Raw genomic sequence first — 27,695 nt, 5'->3', positions numbered from 1 at the left:
AATAATTCTCTTGGGAAAGGGGAAAAAAGATGTGAATTCCTCCATACCAGGGTAGAAAGCAAGATGAAATTGGGTGTCACAAACGGGGAACTTTCGCGTAACCCCGACCTAAAACAGTGGTTTCCACATATCTCGGAATTGTGAGACCCTCCTGGATTTTCTTCTCATGCTTTGTCTTAGAGGTAAAATCACGTTTAAAACTCATAAACTCTCTTATGATCCCTCACCCCCACCCCCAACAAAGACCACAGACAAGAACATCATGGAACCAACTTTAAAATCTCGAGTCTGTCTCATTCTGAATGTGAGACATGAGGGACACCATTCCTAAAGTTTAAAAGAAATTGTTCTGTATTCTGGCAGGATCTGCTCTGTTTCATGTGCAGAGCGTATGGCCATGTCTGCAACTTGGGAGAGCTCTATTTAACATGTGCGAGGACTCAGTAACATATAGGCATGCTTTTTACAGAGACCTTGTGTTCCCAGATTGGCTTTAGGTTTGAAACCCTAAGCTTCAGTTATGTGTCCTACTAATAATAGGGCTCACCTCCCCAAGCGTACAAGAGACGAGAGAGCTAGCAAGCGAATGGTTTCTAGCGTGGGAGAATCCGAGAGAGAGGGCAAGACTGCAGCCTGGACCAACCAATCCATGGAGAAAACTGCTCACCCACCTGCAGGCTCTGCCATGTTCCTCCTGACACCCCCAGGGATCTCCTACCCACTCCCAATATACCACCCAAGGGACACGTGGGACCCCACAAAGGCACACAGGCACTGGTGTTGAGAGCCAGCTGCATGAGGTGAAGACACAGATCCGCTCCTTAAAGGGAAGGTTTAGAAGTGCATGGCTAAAATCCAACCCAATTATACAATGATTCTTGGCTGAGAATAAGCTAATGGCAGGAGCTCTATAGAATCTCAAGATTTTTCTATGGAAGTCCTACCACCAAACAGCTGTGAAAATAAACCAACGTTCCTTGATGGGCTTCCTCCAAGTGCGGGACCACCCCAAACCCTGCTGTCTTGGGCCACTGTTTATCACAAACACTGCAGTCTACATCCAGAGGACGGATCTCAAGGGGAACTTTCTGTTGATGCTCCTTCCACAACATGGAGATGGGAGACAGGCACACTCAGAGATGACAGCAAATAATGCCACCTTCAACTTTCCAGGCCAGTGATATAAGTGCAGGAACAGGGGCGGGAATTTAGTGGATATTCACTTGGAAGGTGTGTAAAGTCTCTTATTCACAGAACTCCCATCTCCCAAACAGAAATGACAAACCCCAAGCAAAATTCAACACATCTTTTTTATGTACAAATGGGTCAGTTGTACAGAGGGAGTTACTTTTTATAAATATCTGCAGCAAATCCCCTAAAAAAGATGTGAATAAAAACTCTCTCTCAGCACAAAGGGCCTATTCCTTCCCCAAAAGTGTTAAATTCCCGAGAGCCTGTGCTTAGCCGAACACTTGTGGGGCCTCCTGGGAAGAACAGGAGGACTTTGGGACCAAGAGGAGAGCCTTCCCATCTCCCTGGAGAGTGGAGGTGACTTGAAGGTCATCTGTTGCCCAGGACTTGGGAGTGATTAAACTGTTTCTTCCCAAGACTTGCGGTCTTCTTTGTCAAGCTGCTGATTAAGCAGTCTCTCTGTTTCCTGGCAGTGGCTCAGAGGGAGGGAGGAGAGGAACCTACAATCGCGTGAGGAAGTAAAAAACTCTGGGTATTTTGATAAAAAAACACTTGGTAATCACTGTAACCCTGTAAAGCCGATGTATCGAATTCACCAGAGGGAAAATCGTAGATTAGCATTCTGGAAGCTATAAACACAAGCATTTCTTTAGGAAGATCATTACTTAGCACCAACGTCTCTCTCTCTCATAATTTTTCCTTTTCCTCCGAGCCCTTGGCTGTGATCAGCGCTGTCGGACCACAGCTCAGCAGTACTTTTAATCAGTAACACAGCTGGGCTCGAAGGGGAGTGCGGTCACATGCCACAGAACAAACAGCGCGCTCACACCAAACGGCAAGGCTCCTGGGGGCATCCTGGCTGGGGAATCGCAAACGGACCCCCGGCCTCTTCCTGGGGCTGCTCTTTGGCAATCCAGGCTCAGGGGCTTTACTCGAAGCGACGCAGGTGGTTGTACAGCGACTGGACGTAGGTGAAGACACACATGGGGTCCGGCTTGCGGCCCATCACCATCATGTCCTCCACTTCGATGAGGCGCTCACAGTTGGCCAGATTCCTGAAACACACAAGCCCCGTCAGAACGGCAGTCCCAGCCATCAGCCAGCCCCACAGCCGCGACAGGGCCGGTGTCTTGGTCCTGGGAACAGAGCTCAGCCTGCAGCCAGAGGTTCCCAAGGACCCATCCCGGGAACAGAGCTCAGCCTGCAGCCAGAGGTTCCCAAGGACCCACCAGCGGGGAATTCAGATAACCCTGGCAGAACTCTTGGAGTCACTGACTCCAATGCAGTATTTCCCAGACTCCCAGATTTATGAGCCACCTCTACAATTCATGTTTTCATTTAAACAGACTTACTTTATTTAATTTGGGATTTTTTTAGAGACAGGGTCTTGCTCTGTTGCCCAGGCATGAGCAACAGAGCATGAGTACAGTGGTACAATCCTAGCTTACTGCAGCCTTGATCTCCTAGGCCCAAGTGATCCTCACGCCTTGTCTTCCCAAGTAGCTGTGATTCCAGGCACACACCACCGTGCCCAGCTAGTTATTTGTTTTTTTTTTTGTTTTGTTTTTGAGACAGTTTTGCTCTTGTTGCCCATGCTGGAGTGCACTGGCACAATCTTGACTCACTGCAACCTCTGCCTCCCGGGTTCAAGCGATTCTCCTGCCTCAGCCTCCCGAGTAGCTGGGATTACAGGTGTCCGCCACCACGCCTGGCTAATTTTTTTTTGTATTTTTAGTAGAGACGAGGTTTCACCATGTTGGCCAGGCTGGTCTCGAACTCCAGACCTCAGGTGATCCACCTGCCCTGGCCTCCCAAAGTGCTGGGATTACAGGCATGAGCCACCACGCCCGGCCCAGCTAGTTTTTTAAAAATAGTTTTGTAGAGATGGGGTCTCACTATGTTACCGAGACTGGTCTTGAACACCTGCCTCAAGCGATCTTCCCACCTCAGCCTCCTGAGTAGCTGTGATTACAGGCACAGGTGACCCACAGTACCTGGCATATTGTATTTAAATTTGAAGTGAAACTATATTTAAGCTAAAAAAAAAAAAAAAGTAGGCTGGATGTGGTGGCTCACACCTGTAATCCCAGCACTTTGGGAGGCCGAGGCAGGCGGGTCACCTGAGGTCAGGAGTTCGAGATCAGCCTGACCAATATGGTGAAACCTTGTCTCTACTAAAAATACAAAAATTAGCCAGGCGTAGTGGCACATGCCTGTAGTCCCAGCTACTCAGGAAGCTGAGACAGGAAAATTGCGTGGACCCAAGAGGTGAAGGTATCGTGCCACTGCACTGCAGCCTGGGCAATGGAGTGAAACTCTGTCTCAAAAAAAAAAAAAAAAAAAAAAAAAAAATCAATAGTATATGGAACACCGAGTTATTAAAATAAATGTAAAACTAATAAAGCAAAAAATAAATTACCCATTTACTTCCTGAAAGTGCTTTTAGACCTTTTTTTTTTTTTTTTTAACTGTGATCCAGAGTAAGGAAGATATTTTTATCATGATTGAGCACATGCTTACATGTATGTGGAAACAAAGTTTCACAGAAATACTTACCTTTACCACTACCTATATTTTCTCATGATACTTCATGTTTATTTCTCTCCCCTAGCCCTCCCCAACCCCACCTCTTTAAAATGCTGGTCATGGCCGGGCGTGGTGGCTCACGCCTGTAATCCCAGCACGTTGAGAGGCCGAGGCGGGCAGATCACCTGAGGTCAGGAGTTCGAGACCAGCCTGGCCAACAAGGTGAAACTCTGTCTCTACCAAAAATACAAAAATTAGCTGGGCATGGTGGCATGCACCTGTGATCCCAGCTACTCGGGAGGCTGAGGCAGGAGAATCGCTTGAACCCGGGAGGTGGAGGTTGCAGTCAGCTGAGATCGCGTCACTGCACCCCAGCCTGGGGGATAAGAGTGAGACTTCGTCTCAAAAAAAAAAAAAAATGCTAGTCATGAAGCACTAAATGGATTTTATAGTCTACTAATAAGTCATATCTGGCAGTTTAAAAGATTGCTTGTCACGCCTGTAATCCCAGCACTTTGGGAGGCCGAGGCGGGCAGATCAGAAGGTCAAGAGATTGAGACCATCCTGGCCAACATAGTGAAACCCCGTCTCTGCTAAAAATACAAAAAATTAGCCAGGCGTGGTGGTGGGCACCTGTAGTTCCAGCTACTCGGGAGGCTGAGGCAGGAGAATCGCTTGAACCCGGGAGGCAGAGGTTGCAGTGAGCCGAGATCGTGCCATCGTGCCACTGCACTCCAGCCTGGGCGACAGAGCGAGACTCCGTCTCAAAAAAAAAAAAAAAAGATTGCTTAAAATCATTGCCGCCCCACCCCCCAGCCCCCCAGGGCCCTCTGCCTCCTGCCCTGGGAAATACTGGTTGAACTTTTGGCTGCACTGGTTTAGACTCGTGTGTACACCGTGGCCTTCCAATGGGGCTCAGAGGGAGGCTGAAGGCCTCGTGGACGTGGGAAGAGGAACATCAAGAGTCAAGACACATCGCCCTGCTCATCTCAGCAGCGGGTCCTGAAATAACAACAGACAGCCTCTGGAATGCCCAGCCCTGCGCCGCCTGCCTCCTCTGACTCTGCTTACAGTATGCCTGGGTCCCCTGGGCACCAGATGGAGCCGGCCTGACATTATCAGGCAGAACTAAAAAGGCAAAAACGATCGCACTTGGCCCGATTGTCAGTGCCCTTCCCTCAGCAGCTGTGTGTACTTTTGTAGTTCCAGGGGTCGCCAGTCTTTTTTTTTTTTTTTTTTCCATCAATAAGCCCATGGCTGTCAGGGTTCAAATCCCAGCTCCATCTCTTCCAAGCCATATATCCGCGGGCAACACACTTCATTTCTCTGGGCCTCAGTTTCTCCATCTGTGAATTATATCCACCTCAAAAGAGTGGTATGAAAATTATAAACCCATGCAAATCAGGTAGAATAGCAGAGGGCACATCGAAAGAGCTAATAAATGTTAAAGATTAGGCCGGGCACAGTGGCTCATGCCTGTCATCCCAGCACTTTGGAAGGCCGTAGCTGGAGGATCACTTGAGCCTGGGAGTTTGAGACCAGCCTGGACAACACAGCAAAACCCCGTCTCTATAAAAAGTTTTAAAAATTAGCCAGGCATGGTGGTGTGCACCTGTAGTCCCAGCTACTCGAGGCTGAGGTGAGAGGATCGCTTGAGGCCAGGAGGTGGAGGCTGCAGTGAGCCCAGATTGCACCACTGCACTCCAGCCTGGGTGACAGAGCCAGACCCTGCCTCGAAAAAACCAAAACCAAAACAAACAAAGAAGTTAGAGATTATTCTTGTTGCCATTTTGATGATCATGCCTTGCTTTAAAGAAGCAGGGTGGATCACAGAGAAGAGGGCTGAATGTGAAATCAAAATAGTCGAGTTCAAACCCCGACTCCTCCAATTGCTTCACTGTTCTGTGCCCATTTCCTTAGCAGAAAATCGCAACACTGGCCGGGCATGGTGACTCACACCTGTAATCCCGGCACTTTGGGAGGCCGAGGCGGGCGGATCGCCTGAGGCCAGGAGTTCCAAACCAGCCTGACCAACATGGTGAAACCCTGTCTCTACTAAAAATACAAAATTAGCTGGGCATGGTGGTGCATGCCTGAAATCCCAGCTACTTGGGAGACAGGCTGGAGAATCGCTTGAACCCAGGAGGTGGAGGTTGCAGTGAGCCGAGATCGTGCTACTGCACTCCAGCCTGGTGACAGAGAGAGACTCCGTCTCAAAAAAAAAAAGAAAAATACCAGAATACCACCTCTGCTGTCCCTCCCAGTAGGCCTGTTACGAGGCTATGATTCCACAATGTGTCTTTATGCATCTTGTTCCCCAGAGAGCCCAGCCAGAGGAGAGACCCCAGTGAGCGAGCAAGACTCCTCTGACCCATCCCAGTTTGGCACGACGCACTCAGCACTTTCTACCAGGACTCACGCGGCTGTGTGCTCCAGAGACAAAGACTGTAACATTATCCGCAGGCCCTGCTCTGCTGTGCTGGCTGGATGCCAGGCCTCCTATCAGAAACCAAATGTCAAGGCGAAATGGAGACATCTGTCTTGGATCCCCTCCCCACCTCCTGCTTGGGGTTGTAGCGGGTGGCCTGTAAGTGAATCCAACAGGCTTTGTGGGGTGATGAGTGGGTTTGGCCCAATGAGCGGGCACCCTTTCTCCCTGGGACAGGCCAGGGCAGGGCTCGATGTCAGGGAAGTTGGCCCTCTGATGCAAGCAAGCATGCAAAGGTGCTTTGTCAATGATAAAGGATTGAAAATCTGAGTTCAGGCCGGGCACGGTGGCTCACGCCTGTAATCCCAACATTTTAAGAGGCTGAGGTGGGCAGATCATTTGAGGTCAGGAGTTGGAGACCAGCCTGGCCAACATGGTGAAACCCCGTCTCTACTAAAAATACAAAAATTAGCCGGGTGTGGTGGCGCATGCCTGTAGTCCCAGCTACTCGGGAGGCTGAGGCAGGAGAATCACTTGAACCCAGGAGGCAGAGGTTGCAGTGAGCCAAGATCATGCCACTGCACTCCAGCCTGGGCGACAGAGTGAGACTCTATCTCAAGGAAAAAAAAAGAAAAGAAAAGAAAATCTGAGTTCAGAGAGGCTGGGGACCTGAGTTCACCTTCCTGAGCGATCATTTCATATCTGGTGCCCTCCTTTCCATCTGCCACACAGCTGGGGCACCTCCACTCCCATACCTGCTATTTGGAGGATCCCAGGTGTGTAGAAACAGGCTCCACACATGCTCAGGTTATCAGCACTGACAATGGTGGCCTCAGTGGTGCCACATGTTAAATAGGGACAGCATGAGGACTCTAGGACCTCCAAGCATCCAAACACCCCCATCAGAAGCACCAGTCACCTCTATAAAGGCCCTGCCTCAGCTTGTTCATCTCAGGGTGCAGGGAAAGGGGACCCAATTTCCTCCAAGGACAGCTCAGAACCCTCTGCAGATTCTCTGACCACGAGAAAGTTCTTCTGACATTTCTTATGCTATTTGTGCCTGTGCGTACTTTCTACCTACTGACCCCACAAGGCTACTTATTCTCAGTCTAATTTCTTCCCCCATGCAAGAACCCTTCACATGCCAGAAGAAAACCTTCCTTCCATGTCTTTCTTTGAACTAAATAGCTCTGGTTCCTTAACTGTCCCCACAAAGGATACCCAGGACCCACCTCTCTGAACCAGGTCTTGCCACTCCCTAACCCACTTCATAGGAGGCCCTCAGAATTGCTGGCATTTTCCGGGTGTTGTCCACCCTGTGCAGAAGACAGCAAGCTGACCCCCTCCTCATTCTAGAGGCTGCATTTACCCTCTGATAATGACCCCTGGCCCCTGCCCTGGTGGCAAGTCTTCAAGTCCAGGGTGGCAGTCAGGATGGGAGTGGATGCCATACCCTGTGTCATCCTCCGCTGTCCAGATCGCTGGCTTCCCCAGCAGGCAGCAAGGGCACTGCGCCATCTGGTCCCCACTGTTGTTATTTCTAAGTTGAGTACATGAGAGTGTAGGGGTTCCTAGGGGAGCAGGGAGGGGTCACAATATGCAACACGCAACCACCATCTCCTGGCTCCTTTTCTTCACCTCTGCCACCTTTGCTCTTCACCCCCTTCTTTTCCTGGGGAGCTCCAAATTCCCCCTCCCATAGGCAGAGACCACTCTCTGTCTTTGAAGCACAGCTCACAGCAGACCCTCAAGGGCACCTGCCTTCCACGGATCACCTGAGGTCAGGAGTTCGTGACCAGCCTGGGTAACATGGCAAAACCCCATCTCTACTAAAAATACAAAAATTAGCTGGGCGCAGTGGCTTATGCCTGTAATCCCAGCACTTTGGGAGGCTGAGGCAAGTAGATCACCTGAGGTCAGGAGTTTGAGACCAGCCTGGCCAACATGGTGAAACTCTGTCTCTACTAGAAATACAAAAGTTAGCCGGGCGTGGTGGCGGGTGCCTGTAATCCCAGCTACTCGGGAGGCTGAGGCAGGAAAATCGCTTGAATCCAGGAAGTGGAAGTTGCAGTGAGCTGAGATTACTCCATTGCACTCCAGCCTCGGCAACAAGAACGAAACTCCATCTCAAAAAAAAAAAAAGCACCTGCCTTCCACCCCAGATTGTCCCCGCAAAGGGAGCACTCTCTCTCAGAGACATGGTGCTAACTTCAATGGCACAGGTTCACCATACCAAATCCAAAATGCGCCAATGAGCATTTCCTTTGAGTGTCATGTCTGGCACTCAAAAAGTTTCAGATTTTAGAGCCTTTGGATTTTTTAAATTTGGGATGCTCAACCAGTAAGTATTATATAATGCAAATATTCCAGAATCTAAAATCCAAAACACCTCTGGTCCCAGGCCATTTTGGATAAGGGATATTTGACCTGTGATGGCAAGATTCCTGGAAGCTGCAGACATAGGCTGGACAAAACTCGGGAGACAGGAGAAAAAGAAAGTGATGATCAGCATTGACTTTTATAAAAAATGTTTGAGTCTCCAAATATTAGAAGTCCCAATTGCCTTTTAAATTAAAAAACAAACAAACAAACTCCTTTTGTAAAAATGATACAGGTTTGTTTTAATGATTCAAACAGGCCAAGTGCGGTGGTTCACGCCTGTAATCCCGCAATTCAGGAGGCTGAGACGGGAGGATCACTTGAGGCCAGGAGTTTGAGACCAGTCTGGCCAACATAGTGAGACCCCGTCTCTAAAAAAAAAAAAAATAGCCAAGTGTGGGGGTGTGTGCCTGTAGTCCCAGCTACTTGGGAGGCCGAGGCAGGAGGATCACTTGAGCTTGGGAGTCTGAGGCTATAGTGAGCTGTGATTGCACCACTGTATTCCAGCCTGGGAGACAAAGTGTGACCTTGTGTCAATCAATCAGTCAATCAATCAATCAATCATTCAAACAGAAAGTTCAAAGGAGAAAGTACAAATCACTTTAAATGCCATTCCATAGCAAGAACCAGAGTTAACATGGGCTGACTACATTTTTTTTTTTTGAGATGAGGTCTCACTCTGTTGCCCAGGCTGGAGCGCAGTGGCACCATCTGGGTTCACTGCAATCTCTGCCTTCTGGGCTCAAGCAATCCTCTCACTTCAGCCTCCCAAGTAGCTGGGACCACAGGTGTGCACCACCACACCCAGCTAATTTTTTGTATTTTCTATAAAGTTGAGGTCTTGCCATGTTGCCCAAGCTGGTCTCAAACTCCTAAGCTCAAGCAATCCACCCGCCTTGGCCTCCCAAAGTGCTGGGATTGGATCGCAGGCATGAGCCACTGTGCCCGGCCAATCCTGACTACCATTTTTAAAGTGGCTTTGCTTGTGCCCCGCATCAGTGGGGTGGGGAAAAGGCTGAAAGGGCTTTCTCCTACTCCTGTCTATTGTGAGCTTCAGCTACCACAGGGCTGGCCTGTAAGGGAGTTGGAGGACAGGTTTGGGGGTTATTTTTATTTTTTTAAGCCTGCTCTAAATGCAGACCAGGATGCCAGGACTGGGACTACTGCCTCCTATCTGGTTTTAGACAGAGACACATGGGCACTACAAATAGCCTGGAAGCCCCTTCTGCTCCAGCGTAACCCGAGAGCAGGACACATTCCCCGCAGGGCAAGCGGGAAGCCTGGGGCTGCACGTCCTGCACTCCGCCTCTGCAGAGGTGGAGAGGACGGGTGCAGAAGGGTCAGGCGCTTGCCTGACTCAGCCCCTTCCATAAAAGGGGCTGGTCCTCCCTCGTTCCAGACCCTGAACACCTGTCAGGCAAGGGAAGCTCTCTGTGCTGTCAACACTGCATCATTCACACAGATTAGGCCACCAGGAATCTCTGGGACCATAAATTATCAGGTGGGGGTTGGGGGAGGGCAGCACACACCACTTTTACTCCAAAGGTCCCTGGTGCATCCTTGATCCTTGTGCCTTTAAGGCACTTGCTCGGGGAAATGCTTCATTCCTCACGCAAGGTGAACCCTTGGTTTGGGGACCTGTGTCCTCCTTTCCCTTCCAGAAGTTGTCTTTGTCAGACCCCAGGCTCCTCTCATCCCACCCTGCCTGCCCCCAAGCTGCCTTTCTTAGACCTGTGGTCCTGCTGCCTGCACGACCCTGGGTGGCTTTAGCAGCACGCGTGCGTCTGCTCAGCCTTTGCCGCAAACCTCAGGAATATCGGTGAGGACACTGACAGCTAGTATCCTCAGGCAGCTGTCCCTGAGCTTTCCCGCCAGCTCTTCTCACCAGCCTATTGTCCAAGAAAGGAGGTGATCCAAGCTGTCGTCCTCCCCAGAGGCCCCAGGCAGGCGAGCCAGTCTTCCCAGCCCTCTCCCCCTAGTACCTGCGAGATAATCTTATGGATGAGTCATGAGGGGAGGCCTCTTCCCAGGCTCTGAGCAAACTCCCCCGACCCCCCGCACAGGCCTGCGGTGGACGCCCCTCCCCACGCCCTCGAGTCAGCAGAAAAGCAAGAACTCATCTCAGCGGCTTCATCAGACCCATCCTCTCTGCCCCTCTCCACAGCTGGAGCAGGCCCAGGCCACCGGGAGGCGGGGCCCACGTTTTTACCCTGCTGTGTGCTCCGGGAAGGCAGAAGGCAAAACCTGGACCAGCCTCCGCCGCTGCCTCCCCATCACCCCACCAAGCTGGGAATAGAAGAAACATCTGTTTGGAGTCTAGAAGCTCCCTGAACTCAAACCTCATGCTGGGGAAGCACAGCCCGGAATCGCTCTGGCTCTGGCTGCCAAGGGGAGCTGTGTTCCCTGCAGGCTGGGGCACGAGGCCACCACCCCATGGCCCAGGGCATCCCTCTCCCTGCCACAGCCTAGCCTGGTCTAGGGCGGAGGGTGACCAAGGTGACCAGGGCATAAGCGGGCATCACTGGACTTAGACAACAAAGAACCCTGCAAGACAGTGTGGCCTCACCCTGGGGTGGGTGTGGGGGTGACCTCGCCACTGGAGTGGGTGCTAGGATGACCTCGCCGCTGGGGTGGGTGCTGGAGTGACCTCGCCGCTGGGGCGGGTGCTAGAGTGACCTCGCCGCTGGGGTGGGTGCTGGGATGATCTGGCCGCTGGTGTGGGTGCTAGAGTGACCTCGCCGCTGGGGTGGGTGCTAGGATGATCTTGCTGCTGGGGTGGGTGCTGGAGTGACCTTGCCGCTGGGGTGGGTGCTGGGGGTATCCACCCCGATACCCTGACCCTGTGTCCTCTGACAGTCTGACTGATGGTTGCCATGTCTGGGCTTCGGCAGCTGGGCCCCATCCTCATGAGCTGCCCGCTCCCTGCACCACCCATTCCCCTTGGCTCCACCTCACTGTCGTCTGGATCCAGTTGTACAACACGCTCGTCCAGAGCTGTTTCTGCAATTAGGATGACAGCTAACCCCAAGCAGCCAAGACAGAAAGGCTTTTAAAGTATACAAGGGGTTCTTGTGACCCCAGGGGGCTGAGTCCAAGCGCGTCATCCAAGGCAACATAACAGGGCTGATACCGATATTCCAAAAAGTCAGGCTGAGGAGCTCAGAGCCAGTCTCGATTCTGTCCTCGGAGTGAGAGTTGTCTCAGGTCAAAGTGAGACTTAGAATACCAAGTGCAGGTTACAAGACCCACTGGCTCTGGTTCCTTCCCTGGCCAGGCTCTGGTTCCTTCCCTGGCCACCCCAGGGGCCGGGGTGGTGGGCCAGGGCCGGGACTGGGGCCAGGGCCGGGACTGGGGCCAGGGCCAGGTGGTTTGTGGTTGGGCTGGGAAAGGAATGAGGAAGGCAGGTGAGGCCTGGGGTGAGACTGCTTTAACCCAACAAGACCATGAGGACCACTTTTTTTTTTTTTTTTTAAGAGACTGAGTCTCACTCTGCCACCCAGGCTGGAGTGCAGTAGCGCGATCGCGGCTCACTGCAACCTCCATCTCTTGGGTTCTAACAATTCTCCTGCCTCAGCCTCCTGAGTAGCTGGGACTCCAGGCGCCTACCACTATGCCTGGCTAATTTTTTGTATTTTAGTAGAGACAGGGTTTCACCGTGTTGGCCAAGCTGGTCTCGAACTCCTGAGCTCAGGCAATCCACCCGCCTCGGCCTCCCAAAGTGCTAGGATTACAGGTGGGAGCCACCGCGCCCGGCCAAGGACCACTCTTAAATGTGGGCACTGAGGACTCAGACCAGAAACAAACATGGTCGGTTGTAGACCGACGTCAGAGGCTGACAACACCAGGCACAAAGGCAGGGAGAGAATAACAAACGCGCCATCCAGAAGACTCTGCTTTGGGGACGGCCTTAGTTCTCTCTGAGCTTCAGAGAGCTTAGCGTCGGGCAGCTCCGAACACCACTCATCTGTGCCCTGCTCCCTACCCTGGGGGTCAGGATGAACCACAGCGACGGCTCCCGGCCCTCTGTCTTCAGATTGGGTTCAGTCACCAAGAGGCCCTGGTGTGAGGCAGGAGAGGAGTGAGGTTGGGACACTTATCCACAGCTCCCTCCCTGCCAGGTCGCAGCGAGCTGACTGCAACCATTTGCCCAAAGCGCAGCTCTTATCAGACAGCCCTCCCCACCCAGGCCACGGGCTGGGATCCACCGTGCTGCTGTTATCCCGAGGCTGCTGCATGAGGCCTGACCCACGACCTCATTCCTGCTCACGCCTTTGTAAAGGGCCCCTTTATTAAACTCTCCTCGCCCAGTTCTTGACTGTGCCCCCCGTCCCTCGCTGGAGCCCTGGCAGACAGACCTGACTTTGCCAACTCTCCTGAGGCCCTCGGCCAAAAACCAAATCCCAAACTGGCTTTCCAGGTGCCTCCTGACCCCAGAGCCACCCCCAAATCTTCACCCTAGAGGTGGGACCTAAGAAGCTAGGCAATTTTACAGTAAATGCTAGAATACCATTTGGGAAGGAAAATCTTATTGGAAGCAAAAATCTCCTTTCAAGTGGCCCAGGTCGTATCCAGTTTCTTGCTAACTGGCAGCTGTGGCTCATGCAAGCAACGGCATCTCTCCCTCAGTCCAGAGAGGACAGATTCAGAGCTTTGGGGGATCCTGTCCTGCTGCCCTTCATGCCTGGTCTGTGGCTGGTCTCCCAGAGTGCACCTCAGAAGCTGGGCACCCAGCAAAGAGGGCAGGTCCCCAGGAACAGAGTCCCCCTCCACCACTGAGTGCTGTGTGACTCTGAGAAAATCCCTCTCCAGGCCTCAGTCTTCCCATCTGCACAAGAGGTACACAGACCACATGGCCCCAGGGTCCTTCAGCTTTGCAGACAGCGGCTCCACATCCCACTGGCCCCCATGCCCCACCTGGGGAAGAAGTTGGGCTCAGGGACTGGGCTGGGGCTGGTAGCCAGCAGAAGCCACCATACTCACTCAGCCATGGTGAAGGCCAGCTCGAAGTTCTTCTGTCGCTGCGTGGGGCTCAGGGAGTTGTAGTCGAAGGCGTCGGGGAAGAAGGAGTGTACCAGGGCGCAGAAGGCCATGCCGTCGCTCCAGCTGGAGGAGAAGTTCTGCAGGTCCACGTGCTGCAACAGGGTGAGTGGGGTCAGTGCGGGAGGGCAGCTAGGCACCCACTCGGAAGGCATAATTACTGTGGTTCCTGCCCCTTAACCCCAGCCTCAGCGGGCTCCTGCCCAGGCGGGACAACAAGGACAGGGGTGACGCTTGGTCAAGCTTTTGGCTGGGGGTCCCAGCAGCCAGAGGGGAGCCGGGGCTCACCTGGTAGCCCAGCGTCTTGCTGCGGCACCACTCGAGCAGGATCTGCTTGATGCTGCTGGCGCTGGCCACACCGAAGCTCTGCGACCGCTTCAGCCTGGCCCGGGCCTCGCCTTTCCCCCTGTGGAGAGATGGCAGGCCTGCTGCGGAGGCCCCTCCAGCTGCCATCTCCCAGTGCGGGTCTGGGGCAGGGGAGGTCGTCCCTGCACCACCAGGGAGGGTGCCCGCACCTGCTCTGCTCACCCAGGGGAGATGCTGGCGGCACACATGGGCTCAGCTGTGCCCACGTCCACGGCACGGCCCATATACCAGCGACACAGCCTCCTTTGAGGGTATGTGGCAGGACTGTCCACACCCCTACAGCCCTCCAGATCCCCTGTTTATTCCCCACCCAGGAAGCAGGGGTCACTTGGGAATCCTGAGACAGAAGACCTTGGCTCACATGGCCCTAGGCCCCTGCCTTCTGCCTGGAACACCTTTCCTGGTTCCTTTCTCCCACCCGTCCTTCTGAGCTCCCCTCTTAATGGGGTGCCTCCTTCCCCGATGCTTTTTCCTAGCCAGGAGGGATGAGTTCCTCTTCTGGGCCCCAAGGACAGTCCCTAATGGCCTAGACCAGGTTGTTTGGGGTGAGTGGGGACACGTCCTGGGTCGGTCCCTCTCACTAGAGTCGAGCAGGGACTGGCTGTCATCTTCATTATCCCACAAGGCCTGGGCCACACTCTGCACACAGCAGGCATCAATACCATGCACTGACACGAGGACTGGCTGAATATACAAAGGTGAGCTGGAGCCCGAGGAGCCGTTTCTCGATACCTAGCAGCGGGCTGGAGGCCACTCGTCCCCGTGGCATCACCTTTGGTCCTCGGGCAAGACCAACCCCATGCTGGGGCTCCCAGCTCTGGCCAGGAATCCCAGTCCCCATCCAGTCCCCGGTCATGCCCAGAAACTAAAGGAGGCACAACCCCTGGGGAATGTGGGTGTGAGGGCAGCCTGGCGGCACCAGAGACAGGACAGGGGGCCTCGGGAATGGAGGAGGAGAGAGGGGCTCTCACCAGGACTTCCTAGCTCCCCGCCTCACAGCCGTCTTTCCCCAACAACTGGGGTCCCCTGTCCCCCCAACCTGCCCTGTGGCCCAGCCCTAACTCTGTGCCTTGCCCAAGAGATCTTGTCTTGGGCAACAGCACCCTGGGGAACAGGACAGGGCTGAACCTTGCTCTGCTGCACCCACCCAACCCCCGTCCAGGTCTGGGCACACCGTGGGGCCGGGCCTGTCTGTGAGTGAGCATCCGTACTTGCCGGCCGCCGTTTCCTGCTCCCACTTCTCAAACAATGCCTTCCGGGCCTGCGCCTCCGAGGTGCGGGGCAGCGTCTGCGACCTCACCAGCTCCCTGCGACGCTCCCCCTGCCGATGGACCTGAGTTATGGCTGGCGGCTGCGGGGACACGGGCGACTGGGGTGGTGTCACCAGCGGTGGGCTGAGGAAAGAATCGCTGAGTTGGGACCTGGGCCCAGGAGCCATCACTAGCTCACCAGGCTTCAAGGTCTCCATTGCACTGAGTGTGGACAAGGCAGCCTGCACCGTGATGAGCGCTCAGAGAGGAGGCCCCCTTGCTCCGGTCCCTAGCTGGTTTGGCAGGTTTTCTGAATTGTGCCGGCTGGAGGGACTGGCCAATAGGCTCAACTCAGGAGACGCTGGCCCCCGATCTGGACATAACCACCCCTTTGCAGGTGTCAATGCCTGGGGAGGACAGAGACACACCCTCCTCAGGCAGGAGGTGTGCTCAGAACGAGCCCCGGAGGGACCAGGCCTCCTGCCTCCACCACCATGAGATAAGACCCCCTTTGTTTTCCCCAGAACGGTTTGCCAGAAAGTCACAATTCTCCTTTTATTATTAAAGAAAAAAAAAAAAGCCAAGCCTGCTACTCTACCCCCACCCCCAATCACAGTCCCGCTGGCTGGAGGTGGGGAGGCCTGTGCCACAGGGAAGGCCCCGCTCACCTGCCCCTGCTCGCAGCCTGTGGGCAGGAAGTTCCAGGCTCCGAGGGACCCCAGCTGGCTGGGACGGAAGAAGACAAAGCTCCTGTCCTCTCCCTCCTGCCGGCTGAGAGGCCTCCTCCAATATTTTTTTTATTTTTTATTTTTTAATTTATTATTTTTTTTTTTTTGTAGACAGAGTCTCACTCTGTTGCCTAGGCTGGAGTGCAGTGGCACCATCTCGGCTCACTGCAACCTCCACTTCCCGGGTTCAAGCGATTCTCCTGCCTCAGTGTCCCAAGTAGCTGGGATTACAAGCACCCACCACCATGCCCAGCTAATTTTTGTATTTTTAGTGGAGACGGCGTTTCGCCATGTTGGCCAGGCTGGTCTTGAACTCTTGACCTCAGGTGATCCACCCGCCTCAACCTCCCAAAGTGCTGGGATTACAGGTGTGAGCCACCGCGCCCGGCCACTCCTCCAATCTTTTGACTGACTTGAAGAGTCCACAAAGAAACCAGCCTGTGACCATATTTCTCCAAATGAAACTCTCCACCGAGGCCCACCGCCTCACTCCCCCTGCTCAGACCTTCCCCCCAACCCTGCCGTCCAGTGCTCCCGAGATCCAGCCCCGAGCCTTCTGTGGAGGCACCAACCCCAGGGCCAACCCTGGGCGGCCTGCGTCCAAAGCAGAGGACACCTGGGGCACAGCGACCCCACAGGAACATGGGCCCTGACTCACCTGTCGCTGTGTTTGCTTGCTGTCACTGCCCCGTAGCCAGAGCTCGACACAGACCGCATGAAAGAGGAATTCTTCTCTGCAGAACAGAGAGAGGGAGAGAAGTAACCAACCCTGGCCCCAGGGAGGGCCCGTCACAGACTCCCTTCCTCTGACCCGGCCGTGCCTTATTTACCCGGCATCACTACACGGATGAGCTAACCTTCTGGGCTAAGCTGGCCCTGCCCCAGCAGACAGTGGAGGAGAAAGGAGGATGGGCACACACAGCAACAACATCAAAGAGGTCTTTTCAACTGTCCCTGCCCTGCTCTTGAGAGCACAGAGCCCAGGGCCCATGCCGTGCCATGTATCCAGCGAACACTGCTCCCAAACCCTCTCTATAGAGGCCCACACGGCTTCCCCCAGGACATACCACGGAGGCCTGACCACAGGCCCAAGTCAGGCCTGGGGCCTTGAGGGAGGGAGGGGACAGTGCCCAACGTGCACGGCAAGAGGCCACCTTCCAACTGTAATAAAAGCCACGGTCGCCCCCACCAGGGGATGATGCTATTTCACAGCATCTCTGGGCAGGAGCCTGGGAGGACAGGCTAAGGGAAGGGGCTGACATGGCAGGCAGAGGCAGGGCTGGGCTTAGCCCCTCGTTTTCCATGTCACCCACTGACGCCCACTCCCCAGCCCCGGCCTTCCCTCTCCCATCCCAAGGGGAGGTCTGCCCCAAGGCCACGCTCTCCAGCTCATACCGCTAGGACTGGGAGTCCAGGGCGTGGTGACCTCGCTGGGGCTTGGGTTGAGGCCCCCCAAGGTGGCAGCAGACGTGGGTGATAGAGCCGCAGCTGAGGTCTCCCCAGAGAACCTGTCAGAGACTCGGGTGATGGCTGTGACTGGCTGGTGGGGCAGCCGCAAGGAGAGGCTCACGGGACGAGGCCTGGGGGGATCTGGTGCTGAGAAGTTTTGGGCAATCTCAGGGGGTCCATCGCCTGGACCTGGAACATGTGACCAGCATGGTGGGTGGTCAGCTGTGGCAGCCACAGGGGCCTGAGACCTCCCAGGAGGGCTGTAGCCTTCCTGGGCCCTCCTCCCACCTCCTCTAGGATGGCCTCCCTGACTGCTCCAGCCTCCCTGACCTCCCCTACCAGGGATATCTTACTGCTCCAACCAGAGTGGATTTTTCCCAACTTCCCCTCATGGCCAGCTTAATAAATACTAGTCGGCTCCTCAGCCTCTACTTGCTTTCCTCTAGAAACAGGAGGGCTCACTACCTCCTGAGATCTCCCAACTTCCCTCTGTGTTTCACAAGTTCTACTGAATGACGCTGCTCTCCTGGCAGCCTCTCTCCCTGCTGGGGTTCAGGATAGAGTCCCCCCGACGCCAGGCCAAGGGCCGGCCTGACACAGATAGCTGACCAAGACCTTACTTAACCCCCAAACCTACCCAGCCACCCCTCCTCTGCCCTCAGCCCTACCTGCCCCCGGCTGGTGCCCATTTTCCATGATGCACGAGTTTGAGGTCTTTCTCATCTCCAACTCACTGGCCTCGTCGTGATCCAAACTCTACAGAGACACAAATGTCACCGAGACCCCATCAGCTAGGGCCAGCTGCCCACCCCCAAAAGCTGCCCACCCCCAAATCCCCTCCTGTTCTGGCAAAACACCAATCATGTTGAGAGAAAACAGCCCCCAGGAAGCAAGTGATGGGCCAAGTCACACAACAAAAGCTGGAATGGCCCCACTCCAACTGCTGAGCCCCTGAGATCCTGGGAGGGAAACACCTCCACTGGGCTCCTCCCAGAGTCCCAAAAAGCTGAGGACAGAAGTCAAGATTGAGGGTTCCAATGACATTAGGCCACCTCACCCTTTCCCCCAGGCTGGACCAGATGATGGGGTCAGGAGTGCCTGGTCCCCTGCCCCTCTCAGCCGGGCCAGGTCGGCATGGCTACCGGTGCAGGGGCAGCAGGAACCAGTGGCACCAGGTCCTTCCGGGCCAACGATGAGCCATAGAGTCCTGGTCACGATGAGGTCTTTGCGTGAGAGGCGGGGACACAAGATTTACCCAGCTATGCAGAGTGCAAGCGCCTGATCAGCTCCGTGCGACTCATCCATCCAGGCTGGACAGTAGTAGTGGATGGGGCAGGTGGGGGCAGACAAGACAGCCAAGGCCAAGAGCCAGTGGGGAGCCTGGGATCCAGGCTGTGCTGCCACCCACCCATGTGACCTGGGCCACATCAGTTCCCCTCGGGGTCTGTTTCCCTGTTTGAGAAACGGGAGCACCCTAGGCAAGTGCCACTCGGCATCTACCAAACATCCAGCCCTTTTTCTGGGCACACCACTTATAGCAACTGTCCTCCCAGGTAGGTGCTGCCAGAGCCATTTGACAGATGGGACCCAGGGACTCCAAGAGGGCATGTGCCCTGCTCAAGGTTATACAGCGAAAAACAGCTGGGACGTGTGGCCAGGGGAGAAGTCCTCAACCTTGGTCCTGCCCTCCTCACAGCGAGGGCGTGTGAAGGGCTGAGAGTGTCTGTGGGGCTGGTGGGGGCTCCACCACGAGCCCAGGACGAGCGGCTTGAGAGGTCGGCTGTGCCTCTCCCAGATGCCCCCTGGTCTACAAGGTTCCCAGGCAAATGATGATGCATCCCTGGCCCCAGATGGCTCAGCTCCTCTTGCAACCCCAGATGGCTCAGCTCCTCTTGCAACCAGTGTGGGAGGTGCCACCCTGCCGTGGGGGAATCAGTCTGTTAGGGGAGCCAGGCTGGTGAACAGAGGGGGCCGTGCCAGGATAAGGATGCCTCACACAGGCTTCATCCGATCCAGTGGGGCAAGGAAGGCTTCTCAGAGGCAGGGGTGCCTAAGCCACATCCAGAGTGAGCCCAGTGGATGAGCAAGGGAGGGCATGCCCAGCAGAGTGATTAGTGTCTGCTTTTGCAGAGAGACATCAAGGCACAGGTATCCTGATCATGCGCGTCCAGGACACAGGCAGATGGAGAAGTGCCCTGCCGCCCAAGCTGCTGGCCCTGGGTACTTGACGACTTAGACAAGAAGGAGCCCAAGGTCCTCGGCTCTGTGTTTCAGGAACACCCTTCAGAAGATGCCAGAGAGTGGAGACCAGATGGCAAGACACTTCACTAGTCCTGGGCAGGAACCTGGAGAGGGGAGATGGGGCACTGGGAGGACCACGGGCAAGAAGGACTCAGAGCTTTGGGGAAAAGGGATCGGGCCGGGAGACTGGGTGGACATGGAAGAGGAAGGGTGCCAAACCTCTCCCAAGCCCAGACTTGGTGGGCCAGGGCAGGTTTAGGGGGTAAATGAGGGTTTCAGGTGGGACATGTTGAAGGCCTGGGGCACCTGGAGCATCAGGGAGCTGAGGAGGTAGCTGGATTTTTGAGTCTGGAGTTTAAGAGAAAAGAAGGATGAACATGGGAAAACAGGAGTCAGGGGCATCCACTGGGCTCCTGGAAGCCCAGCAGAGGAAGAGCAGCTTAGGGCCCCTGGGATGAGGCCCCCACATTTCAGGAAGCAACAGAGCAGTCTGCGGAGAATGAGGAGCAGCCAGAGACGTAGGAGGAGCCCCTAAAGAATGGTGAGAGAGCCAAGGCCAGAAGGAAGGGAGTCAAGAAGCCAGGCACAGGGCCGGGCGCGGTGGCTCACGCCTGTCATCCTAGCACTTTGGGAGGCCGAGGCGGGTGGATCACCTGAGGTCACGAGTTCAAGACCAGCCTGGCCAATGTGGTGAAACCCCATCTCTATTAAAAATACAGAAATTAGCTAGGCATGGTAGTGGATGCCTGTAGTCCCAGCTACTCAGGAGGCTGAGGCACGAGAATCGCTTAAACCCAGGAGATGGAGGTTGCAGTGAGCCAAGATTGCACCACTGCACTCCAGCCTGGGCAACAGAGCGAGACTCTGTCTCAAAAAAAAAAAAGAAGCCAGGTGCGTCCAAAGGCAGCCTGGGGTTGAGGAAAAGGTGAAGAGGAAATCCAACCAGGCATCCATTGGGTTCAGCAAAAGAAGAGGTCATGGGTGATCAGAAGCATGGGGTGGGGGACAGGAGGTCGGGGGACAGGAGATGGCTTAGCGGAGAGGTCCCAGAGAAATGAAGACAGCACAGTAACTTTAGCCCTGAGCGGAGCCGGGGGAAAGGGTCTGAGGGGTTTTTCCAGAAGGAAGAGGCAAGACCACATTTATAGGCTGAGAAAGGTGAGGGGACCATCTGCAGAGTGGGGTCACTGTGGAGCTCCCAGCAGATAGGACCCAGAGCCTGGGAAGAGCCGGCCTCAGAGAGGAGGCGACCCCTCAGCTCTTGATTCAAGAGTGGGAGGAGAAGAGCCCAGGCCCATTCTCGGAAACGCAAGAAAAGCACAGGGCGTCTCCCAGCGCGCAGAGCAGAATGGGTGTCCCTAGAGCCACGTTGTGGCCGTGTAGACCATGTCGGCAGGGGGAGGAGAACCAGCCAGTCCAGCTGGAACCCCGGCCCCCACGGTCACCAGGCTCTGGGGTCTCCGTGCCCCCTCACCCACCCTGCTCTCGTCTGACAGGTTCCACAGGTCCAGGCGGGGCCCTGGGGGGAAAGGCCAAGGGTGGAACCATTTTCCCAGGAAATATGTATCTCTATGGGTGGGTGGGGGGGGTCCTCCACAGATGCCTGTCCCTGCACGTTGCAGCCCCCTCAACAACCCCCATGATGCCCCAGGGGACCAGGTGCTACACCAGAATGGGAGTAAGTTCTATTCTGGTTAGATCCCTGCTAAGGGTTCTCCGGCAAAGGGAGGAGGGGAAGGGGCTGGGCTAATGCAGGCTGGGGTGTGGGGCTGAGCCCAGACTCCCAAGCTCCCCTGCCCCACGACTAGAAGGACTCCTCACCTGGGGAAAGGGCTCTGCCCATGCCTTAGGTCAAGGTGCAAGGGGCTGTTCTGAGACCACCCTCCAACCCATCATCACACAGATGGGGAAAGCAAGACACGGGGCGGGGGAAGGGGAGCCCTAAATCCCACACCATGGCTAAAGGTAGTGGCAGAGCCAAAGTACGGGACTCGGGTCTCCCACCCCAATCCAGGGCTCTGTCCACAAAGTGCTCTGGCCTTCTAGGGGGCAGAGAGGACAACTCAAGGCAAAGTTGTCTTCCAGGACCTGGGTCAGTATGAGCCCCGGCCCCACGGGATCTGTCTTAGCCAATGAGTGTGAGGAAAAGGCGGGGGACTGGGGTCACCACCCAGCGGGACCTTCACAGAACTCAGAGCTCTTCAACCAAAGGGCTGGGCTGGAATGAGCTGTCCCCGCAGAGTCCCCAGTGGGCAACTGCTGTCCTTTGATGGGGGCAGCCTGCTGCCGTCATGCAGAAGGAAACCAGGGAGGGGCCTCGGTATGCTGGGACCGGGGCAGAAATCGCTGGAGAGCCTGAGGCTGGGGACAGGTCCTGTTGAGCTGGCCTGGTACCCCCCAAGATTCCCCAGCTTGGCTTTGTTTTGAGAAGGGGGAGGTGCCCCATGAAGGAGCCCAGGCCTGAGAGACTCAGGGGAAAGGCGGAAGGGTGATGAGCTAAGTCTGATTTCAGGGACCTTCTTATTGGCAAAGCTTTTAAACATTTTTGTAGGGGAAGGAAGAATATTTCAGGCCTTCTGGGTGCTGCCTGATCTGCACGGGCCCATCCATGGGGACGAGGCCCACGCAGGGTCAGAGCCCCATCCTAAGACAGTTTACACTGCTGACCCGGCCCTCCTCCACTCACACCACCGTTTGAAAGGACTTAATTCAAACTTCTCCCTAAAGCATTTAACTCTCTTATCGCACAGTGTGTCTGGGAAAGGAAGGCAGATAAGGCGAGTCTGGCTTCTTTCATGGTCGGGCCTCTGACATGGGGCTCCTGGCAGCTGTTCCTGGGGCCTCCGCTGCCTCGGGCATAGGGACCCAGTGGCTCAGCTGAGGATGACATTTCCAGGCCACAGCTCTGGCCCAACCTGCTGGGGCCTGGGCCTGGCCTCAGGCTGCCACCATCCACCCCAGGCCCCAGGCTGGCTCCCAGCTCCCTGCTCCCAGCCAGACAGGATTACTTGATCAACCCTTCCTATATTGAGTTCAGGGGACATTCACATATTGGAGACAATCTACCTCCAATCCTTCAGTCCCCAGTTTGAAAGCAACTGGGTCTCTAAATGTCATTGCTTGTTACAGAGGGGCAGTGTGACACCAACCTCTACAATGCCAGGTAGTACAGCCATCCCTGGCTCATGTGGATGGGATGAGACTGTCCCACCCAGACCCCCACTACACAGACACAAAGTCTGAGAGGTCAGACACCCAGCAGCCTGGTGTGTGGCTGTGACTCTCTGTCCGTGGTCCACATTCCAGTCTCACCCTGAGCCCTGGCTCCTTGTATGTGACCAAGCTCTTGATCACACAGTGCTGGTCACAGCACACGAGCCAGAGCATGTGGATGGCGCCACACAGTCCCTCCTCTCGATGCTGGACACTGGCCTGGAGGCTGTGACAATGCTCCTGAGATGGAGGACAGCAAGAGAGATGGGGATTGGTGCTTCTGGGGTCAGCCCAGCGGCAGCTGCCTCAGGCCCCAGGAGCCAGGGCTCAAGGGGTGCAGAGTCTCTAATCCAACTGGGGACCATAGCCATGCTCCACCCACAGTGCTCAGCTACCCTTGCTGCTCACACCCCTGGGTGCCTGGGTCTCCATCCTCACTCTCCAACAGGCCGATGCATCCTCGCTGACCCCAGCCTCTTCTTCCAGGAGGGCTCCCTCTCTGGTTTGCTAAGAGTGCACCCTCAGGTCCTCCTCACTCCCTGGCAGTTCCCCGGTCTGGTTTTTATTTCCTTCGGACTCTTTGCTTCTGCCCAGAGAGCTCCCTAATCTCCAGGCTTGCTCCCTCTCTGGAGCACCAGATCCATGAATCCACCTGCTCTGGGACAGCTTCACCTGGAGTTCCCATAGTCCCCCTCACATTCAGCACGACCTGGGTGGAACCCAGCATCTCCGCCCAGATCTGTGACCCAGCAGTCCCCCAAGTCAGGGCTCCCCTCTGAGACTACCGCATCTGCTCATTCCCCCTCCGAAACCCTGTCCAAGGCAGCCCCTCTACACATGGCCCATGGCCCAGCTCAGACCTTTCCTTTCTCCTTGGACCATCACAATTAAGTTACCCACCTCCAGCCACCCTCCACCTTCCATCCACCCCTAAGAGGACTTGCCAGACACAAAGAAGACCCTTATCCTGAGCTTCACCCACCAACCCCTAACCTAGAGGACCAGCTTGGTGCTAGTGAACAATGGCTAATCTCCATTGACAAAAATCACGACTGGAGAGAATTTCTCTCTCTCTCTCTCTCCCTTTCTCTCTCTCTCTCTCTCTTTGTGTGTACACACACATCTACATGTATATGTGACTCTGACATTATTTTTTTTTAAATTTGGACAGCTGCTGCTATGAGCAGACAAATAGCAAATGCATGTTCAAATAAAACCTCAGAAACAAGCGATGACACAGTTGATGAGGCACGTGTGAGCTCACAGTGGTGATTTTAGACCCTGGTCATGTCGAGTGTCATGTTCATAAGAAAGACTTAAGTGTATCCACATTTCCAGACACTTCACACGGAGCACTGGGACACTCCCGGGTTCTGCCACCATGACATGTTTAAGAACTTCTTACAGGCCGGACAAAGCCCAGCTCCTCTGCCCAGCACACTAGGGGCATTCGCCACTGCCCACTCCACTCGCATACCTCGAGGCTGCACTCACCAGTGAGTACTTTCAGCCTTTCTGAGGCTTCCTGCACAGCCCCCACCCCACCCCCATCTGCACCAGTAGCAGCAAGCCCCAGGCCCCCAGCACAAAGCCTTGCTAGGATACCCACTGAGAAGGGGCTAACTACTGTGTTTGGAGCAAAACATCTCTGGCTGCCCAAACTTGGTCTGGGGCCATCTCCCACCCTGGATGGGACCTCCAGGGGGAAGGCCCAATCTGATACCCTCCTCCAGGCCCCCTGAGGTCCAGCCCAGCCCACAGCGGGAAATCTGAGAGCCCCACGGATTGCACCAAGGAGGGAGCAGGTGCAGGCTACACAGCCCCAGATCCTGGGAACCCAACCCGAGAGCACATGCCTGATCAGGATGGAAAATCCCACCCAAGGGCCACTGCACACACCATGGAAACATTCTAACCGCTCTGGGTGGCCCATGCGCAAGGTAGTGACTGGTCCACGTTGGCCTCCGCCCCATCCCCACGTGGTGTGGGCCTCTGGCTAGTCACTGACCCGAGGAATCTAGACACGGCTCAAGGCGAGTTTCCACCTCTCTCCCTTCACGGTAAGGGATTTGCTCCCTGCGATGGAGAGTTCCCAAAAGCCGCTGCTGATCGCGTCCCCCTCGGCCCCCCTCCCCACCCATCCAGGGGCCTGAGTTCTCAATCTGGGTTAATCAATAACCGGAGTCGTCAGGCCTCAGTGAAGCGGCAACGCAGGGGAGCGTGAATGGAGGGTGGGGGGCAGGCAGGGGTGTTGACCATTCCAACATGCCCCGCGTGGCTCCAGGCAGTGCTGAACAGTCAGGGGCCGGACTTCGGTGCCCAAGCCGTTGGTGTCATGGGACAGAGTAGAGAGGGAGACAGGACTCTGAGCAAACAGAGCCTGGCTCTAAAAAAGGGCGGAGGACCAAGACAGGTGCAGCTGGCAGGCTAAGCGGTCCTCCCCCCGCCCTCTCCAACTCCGGAGGGGAGGCGGGACCCCCATCACCTAGTCTGAGCGGCCCGTGAAGGCCCCAACCCCGCAGACGCGCGCAGACGCAGGCAGTCAGGGAGAAGGGGCGGCACCCGGTTCGGAGCCCCACTCCCTGGCGCCAGCGCACGCGCTCCCCCGGGCTCACCTGGCCGCGGCCGGACAGCGAGAAGGTGGCGTGGCTGGCGAAGCGTGCGCTGCCCAGGCGGGGCGCGCGGTCGGGAACCCCGGGCGCGGGCGGGGGGCTGGGCGTGCCGGGAGTGCCGGGCACCGGGGACATCCCGCTGGCCAAGCCCAGCGCCTCCACCTGGCGCGTCAGGCGCTCGAGCTGCGCCTGCAGCCGCTGGTTGTCCCGCTGCAGGTCGGCCACCGTGCGCGCCAGGGGGCCGGCCAGGCGCATCGCCTCTGCCACCCGCCGCTCCACGCCGCGCTGCAGCCCCTGCATGTCCTCGTGCAGCGCGCGCACCGCACCCTCCAGCGCCGCCTCGTAGCGGCCCAGCGCCTCGCGCACAGTGCGCGCCTCCTGGGCGTCGGGGGCCGGCTCCATGGCCCAGCGGAGCGCGCGGGTCGAGAGCGGGCCAGGCGGACGGAAGATCCGAGCTCCGCAGCTCCGGGCCGCGACTGGCCGTCCGCGGCTGGCTTCGCTCGAGGGGCGGCCGGGGAGGCGGGCGCGGGGCGGGGCCTCGGGGGCGGAGCCGGGGACGACTCCGGGACACCCCCCTGTCCTGAAGCCCAGCGGGTCGGTGCGGAGGGAGAGCTCGCCCAGCCTCTCCCCTCCCCGGCTCTTGACTGAGCCCTGCGACCCCGGAGGAGCGGCGTGCGGCCTGCGGGAGGGGCTGCGGGCCCACCCGAAAAAGGCCCTGGCCCCCCTGGACCGTAGAGAGCACACTCGGGCTGACGCGTTCGTTCGGGGCTCTCACCCGCAAGGCCCAGGTTCCGCCGGGGGCGGAGACTCCCGCGCTAATGGGGACACCTACAGCTCCCAGAGCTGCCGCCCTCCTCCGCGGAGCCCTCCCTATGCAGCGGCCACGGCTCTCGCAGGCACACGCTCACCTGTGGGACCTTCGCCTGGAATTTCTTGCATCTGTTCTAAGACCTCAGGGAGGAGACAGGTGTTGAGGTCCCCTCCCTGACTCTGCGACTATGCGCTCTCCCCTCCCAGTCCTACTCTGTAGAGCAAGATCTTCGTGCCCTTCCCACTAGTGGTCGGTAGAGGCTCCCGACCCACCAAAGGACCTCCGTTAGGAGATCCTGGAGAGGCTAAGGGCAGACAGGGAAAGAAGGCTGTGCTAGAGCTGAATCTCCAAATCCTGGAATGGGCGGCTTTGCGACTAATCGCCCCCTCCCCCAATGAGAGTCTCAGTCACTGGCCTCTACCCGCAGGCCAGGGGTCCTACCCCTATTCGTTCTCAATGCTCTTCATGGCTGAACCCAGATAGTTCCCCCTTCCAAATGCACACCCCAAACCATCACCAGAATAGGGAAGAAGGGAAACAGGTGTTGCTTTAGGACGATGGGATGATGGGCAAAGCTAACTCTAAGTTTTCACTATATCATAAAGCTAATTTAAAATAAAAATGAGAACATATCCTCCTTTGTGCAAAAAAACTTTTCCTAATTGGCCTTCTTTTTCCCAAGCCTGGCCTGCCTGAAAGAGGCCCAGAGGCTGGGCAGGCACAGCCAGCTGACCTGCAGGAAGGAGAAGTCTGAAAGGCTTGTTCATATCGTGTTCTGCTCCCAAGGTTGTTTGGAGCCCACAAACCCTCCTGGACTGGCCATCATTGCCCCAAAGGAACTGGAGCAGCCTGACAGATGCTAAATGCTGGTTCTCTCCCCCGCCCCCAGCCCCAAGGGGACAGGAAGGAACGCCGGGTTACCTAATCCAAGCAGCCTTCCAGCAATTATTTCATGAAAAAGTCGAATGCCAAAAGGCGTGCGTGCTGCATGTATGTGTGAGCATGTGTGTGCGTTCCAAGTAGCCATCTGGACAGGGTGAACCAAACTGCTCCCCGAATGCTTTCTCCAGGTGGAATCTTTAGTAGCAGCCTCCAGAGACACTGCTGCTGCTCTTGCCGCAGACAGCACTCAAAGCCCCTCCAGGTCTCAGCACAAGAACCCAGAGTTCAAAAACCCTGGTCTCAGCCACAGAAGCCCAGTCCCTTCCCTTGTAAGATCCAAGGAAGGACCGTGTGAAAAGCCTTGAGAGGGACTGGACAGGTTGGTCTCTAGGCTTCTCTCCATCCTCTGGGAGAAGGCAGGCTGGCTGGGCCATGGGTGGGAAGCCTGGCAGGGAGGAGGAGGTGACAGATTGTAGAGCCTGGCTGCCTGGGATCCATCCACACTCTCCAACCTCAGGTTAGTTATCTGGTCTCTCCTGAGCCACATGGGAATATCTAGGAGGAACTTCTTGGGGACGGGGC

The 27,695-nt window shown here is 56.0% G+C and overlaps 1 protein-coding gene across 4 annotated transcripts; it reads right to left on the bottom strand.

Moving 5' to 3' along the window:
* Nucleotides 1-1,291: 1,291 nt before the first annotated feature.
* On the bottom strand, nucleotides 1,292-26,385 carry SMTNL2 (smoothelin like 2). 4 transcript variants are annotated; one of them, XM_054459331.2, is made up of 8 exons: nucleotides 26,329-26,385; nucleotides 18,023-18,110; nucleotides 17,301-17,543; nucleotides 16,564-16,639; nucleotides 15,139-15,321; nucleotides 13,850-13,967; nucleotides 13,505-13,656; nucleotides 1,292-2,246 (listed from the first exon to the last, which is right to left on the bottom strand). In XM_054459331.2, exons 2-8 carry the CDS (start codon nucleotides 18,075-18,077, stop codon nucleotides 2,120-2,122), a joined length of 954 nt encoding a protein of 317 aa, XP_054315306.1. In that variant the 5' UTR covers nucleotides 18,078-18,110; nucleotides 26,329-26,385; the 3' UTR covers nucleotides 1,292-2,119. The 4 variants fall into 4 exon arrangements, with proteins under 4 accessions (XP_054315306.1, XP_054315303.1, XP_054315305.1 ...); XM_054459328.2 differs by lacking the exon at nucleotides 26,329-26,385 and adding an exon at nucleotides 25,424-25,898; XM_054459330.2 differs by lacking the exon at nucleotides 26,329-26,385 and adding an exon at nucleotides 18,412-20,043.
* Nucleotides 26,386-27,695: the final 1,310 nt, after the last annotated feature.

This window comes from Pongo pygmaeus, chromosome 19, assembly GCF_028885625.2.
Source record: "Pongo pygmaeus isolate AG05252 chromosome 19, NHGRI_mPonPyg2-v2.0_pri, whole genome shotgun sequence".
In the NCBI taxonomy this organism is placed as follows: Eukaryota; Metazoa; Chordata; class Mammalia; order Primates; family Hominidae; genus Pongo; species Pongo pygmaeus.
Note: the sequence above shows the minus strand (reverse complement) of the source record. Positions and strands in the feature narration are given on the sequence as shown.